Here is a 4,578-nt window from a genome sequence, read left to right on the forward strand (position 1 = left end):
AAGAACGCAAAACTTCCAGACAGGTGATACAAAAAAGGGACAATAAAACATCCAGATAGACGATACAAAGAAAACAAGGATGGGTCGTTCAGAGTTTCCTTTCCTCAGTCGAGTTCCTGATTATCTTTGCAATTTTGGATGGTTATACTCGAGATTTCTCCTATCTGGCCAGCCCCAAGGAAAAACTAAGCTAAGAGCATTAGATTCTTTGGAAGAAAGCAGTGAATATAAACGAAGGCAAAGACGGGAAAACGAAGAATGTTACACAAATACAAATAACAGGACATAACAACAGGTGTCTTTCGACTAAGGACGAATTACATTAAGCTGACGTGTATGGAAGTATGTATGGAAGTATGTATGGAAGTATGTATGTATGTATGTATGTGTGTTTGTGTGTCTGTGTTTGTCCCCCCAACATCGCTTGACAACAGATGCTGGTGTGTTTACAGATGTTGGTGTGTTTAGCGGTTCGGCATAAGAGATCGATAGAATAAGTACTAGGCTTCCAAAGAATAATTGTGTGTGTGTGTGTGTGTGTGTGTGTGTGTGTGTGTGTGTGTGTGTGTGTGTGTGTGTACATATATAGGGATATAGATAGTGTTTGCTCACTGTCACCAAGCATCTCAATTCTTCAGTTGTAACTACTTTGTGATCGAGGTATTTATTTTGTAAGGTACTATTTTCTCTTGAATTTGTGATTTCAGAGAAAAGTAAGAAATTCTTCATATTTTGACTTTACAGTCAAATTGTAGTATTGTCTATCCAATTGAAATATTGCAAGAGCTAACAGTGAAATATAGAATTTAAGATAGGTTTTTTCGACTGTTATCAAGTCTTTGAGAACATTCACGGTATTTTTCAAAAATATATAATTTGAAATAATTTGCTTTTGTTTTGGACTGAAATTTCTTCGTATTTTAATGTTCTTGAATAAACTTCGCAAACAAAAGCTGAGACATCTATACTTCACAGTTGTTATTTTGCAATGCCTGTCTTCTGATATTTGTTAGTCCATTGTATAAATATCCAACCCTATTAAATATTGGCCTTCCTAAATATGAAATAATACAATAGTTCCAACCCTAAATAAATTTAACTTGTACTTTTAAAGATGTTCCTTAGGATAATGTGAAATATTGAACTTCAGATAGAATAAAGTAAAATATAACTATGAATAAAAGGTGCGTAGATTATGAATTTTGATTGAAGAGATGAGGCCTTGAAACAAAAACTTGCAGGGAGCCTCCAAAATCATGCAATGGCCCTGCCAAGACCAATTGTTTAACTTTCATTATAATATAACATTCGTATTTCATTTCAAAATATAATAGTATGTCCCCCCGTTGACCTACCTATTAAATAGTGCCTTATTGGCTGCTACTCAGTGACCTTCATAGTAAGTAGAACAATTGACATGTCAATTACTTTTTATAACCTTAAAGGAAATACAGAATAATATTTTTGGATAGCCTGAAGTGGCTTTTTTCTTTGATTTCGGGTATTTATTAATAGGATGAAGTGAAGTAATTTTCTGAATGGAATGATAAAAGTAACAAAAAATAAAAACTACACAATGTACATAATTAGTAATTATTTTTCTCCTCATTTCATAAAGAATACAAAGCTAGGAAAATAAACCCTTCTAGCAGTAAATTAAACACGTGTTTTTAATTCTAATTATGACATTTTTGAGAACTCACGTTATGTTTATTTCAGCGTATGCAATTAGACAATGTTTGCCAATAGGTCAGTGGTACAGTAAACCAAACAATAACAAAACATGGACAAATTATACAGCCTGTACTGCAACAAAACAAGTTCAAAGAGTTCCCAGGCTTATTCAGGTAATATCAATAAATATTACTTCTTGTTTGACATTATTTTACTTATCTTATTAATACTATACATTTTATTAATAGCATTGTCGTCTCACTGACAATCGTGGATAGTACAAATAAATTTCAATAGCTTCTAGAAAATTACTCCATGTCAAAGTAATGACTATGTATCTGGAACACATTTAACCAACTGAAGTGCTTAAAATTATCATCCGATCGAATGGCAAATACTCACTGACCAACGCAAAACAACCAATATCACACGTGATTGTTGTTTTTTCTCACCTACCAAAACAGCAGATGTCTGTTGACATTAGCGGTTATGAATTGGTCAGTGAGTATTTATTATTTGGTTGGATTGGACAATTTTTATGCATTTTAATATTTTTATGAGCGTCCAAGATATAAAATGGCTATTTCGACACGAGTCACGTTTCCTAGAAGTTTAGTATTAATAAAGACATAAAAGTGAGAACTTGTTTTAGGATATTATTTTGTATTGATGATGGATATGCCAGTTCCCAATGTAGCATTTTCCATATATTAGCATTTCTTAGCTAACATATGAAAGTATTGGTGCAACAAAAAGAGGGTTGAAGAAGATTTTTGATGTGTGTTTAGAATTGATAGAATTTATTTTATCAGGTGGATTCCGATTTTGAATAACGAGCTGGTAGAATCTAAAAATTAGTAGATAATCTCTTTGCATGGGTCTATATGGCCTGGCCGCAATTTGGGAAATGAAAAGGTCAAGTAATGCATAAATACTTTACTTTCCTGAAAATAGTCATCTATGCGTTGTCATGAAAGGTAATCATACCCTAGGCAGTGATGGTCGGTGACTATCCCAGTATTAGTTGTTTTGAAGCTGTGGTTGTGTGTGGAATGAAACAGATTAAAAGACATATCGTCATAGGCTTAGCTACCTTGGAAGTGTCAAAATTAAAATACAATTACTGACAAAAACTCATATTTAGTGACCTGATAACTAGGTTAAATGCAGGATAGCTTATAGAAACATATATGTTGTAAGATGATTGCGATTGTTCGTCTTTGTTAGAAATTGATCAGAAATCTTATAGAGGAACTGTGAGTGACATGAAGGATGTTTACCACGGAGGCAAATCGGCGAGGAGACTAATTTGTAGATGCAACTCAGTTCATTCTTAATACGACTCGAGAGATAAGTGAACAAAAGCTAATGTCTAAAAGAGTTCAAGGAGTTGCAGGAAATGCAGAGAAACTTCAAAAATGTTTGAGGAAAGAAAAAGGAGGGTTTTGAACTGGAGTATATGGCAGGCTACTTTCTTTATGTTCACTTGAGTTAAATGAGTGTGAGAACGCGTCTTATATCTATTAGAAAAAGTTAAAATATAACGTGATCTGAGTAGAAGAGATTAGATAACGTTTAGAACTGATATTTGTTTAGAATAAATTTTATGGTTTACGTAATAATAAGAGGATACTGGTTGCTCTAAGCTTTACGACTATTGCTATAAAAAGCGGAAGAGTTGTTTGGTAAACTGCTTCTCTTTCTTTCGGTCGTAAGGAGATGAATATATGGAGGACATGATATTGAAATCAAGCCTTCGTGTGAGGCCTTTCGGAATCTTTTCATTGAGTTGGGACAGCGATTTTAAACTGGAGAAGAGAAGACGAAAATGTTATGCTCGGTGATAGGGTAGTTTTGGAAGCGTTACTTAGTAGTTCATAACTTCTATTATCCGGGGGTAAGCCTCTGTTGGAAAACCTATTAGACTGTCAGTTTTTTAAAAATTCAACTTCATTACTGAAGGGAAAGTGTAGTGCACAGAAGTTGCATAATGGGAGAGTATGTTATCGTCAACATGAAAGAAATTCGAGTTAAATGATATAACTTACAGATTTCTGTGATTTTCAGAACAATAATACGAAGAAAAATGAAAGGAGATGTAAACTAGTTTGTCTGTTTCATTTTAGGCTTGTTTTGGTGAATAGAGGAAAGTGTGTATTTATGGTAGTTCTTTTCTACTTCTCTATCTTTTCAAGGCAAACAAAAACAGCCCAGAAATGGGACCGTCTTCAGGTCGTTACCAATGTTTGTATTACTGGCTCAAGCACATTATCTACGCCTTAGATTTTGTAGTACCTTTTCTTGGTAATAACATCCGTTATTTACCCTACAGACCTTTTTTTTAAAATACAAGAAACACTTGTAAGTAATTAGTGTACCTATAAATAGCAACCCTCAAATCATACCTTGTTGTCTTAAAGAGAGTCATACTGGATAATATGATCGATTTACGCAACTCGTAAACAAAAGTGAGAATGATTGTGACTGGAATGTCACCGTTCTTGTGTTTGCTAGAACCAAAATGCGGTTAAACAGCAACAACACATACAGGGCGCTGCAGATGAGAGGTGAGTGCTATTGCTAGATTTTAAACTGATCCTAGACCAGATTTAATAGACCTATGGTCAAAGGTATTTCAGAAGCAGTCCGCCTTCTTTTGCACTGATAGCTTTTTTTATAATTACATTGATACAGTTCTATATTTAAGAGATGAGGAATTATGTACATTATTTACATTATTTACATTTAACGGATATTTGTCCTCATCTTGTTTCTTGTTAGCACACGGTTTCGGTTGATATACCCTCAGGCATATGGCGTGGTGGTTAAGAGCGGGGGCTACTAACCCCAAGATTCCGAATTCGATTCCAGGCAGTGACCTAAATAATAATAATAATAATAATA

At 34.1% G+C, this 4,578-nt stretch overlaps 1 protein-coding gene across 1 annotated transcript in view; it reads left to right on the plus strand.

The window, feature by feature from the left end:
* LOC106884341 (glucagon-like peptide 1 receptor) overlaps window positions 1–4,578 on the plus strand; it is a 224,519-nt gene that overhangs the window by 156,106 nt on the left and 63,835 nt on the right. Inside the window, exon 4 of the mRNA XM_052970164.1 lies at window positions 1,720–1,847. Within this exon, the coding sequence (XP_052826124.1) occupies window positions 1,720–1,847 (128 nt within the window). The remainder of the gene's footprint in view (window positions 1–1,719; window positions 1,848–4,578) is intronic.

Source organism: Octopus bimaculoides, chromosome 8 (genome assembly GCF_001194135.2).
Source record: "Octopus bimaculoides isolate UCB-OBI-ISO-001 chromosome 8, ASM119413v2, whole genome shotgun sequence".
Taxonomy (NCBI): domain Eukaryota; kingdom Metazoa; phylum Mollusca; class Cephalopoda; order Octopoda; family Octopodidae; genus Octopus; species Octopus bimaculoides.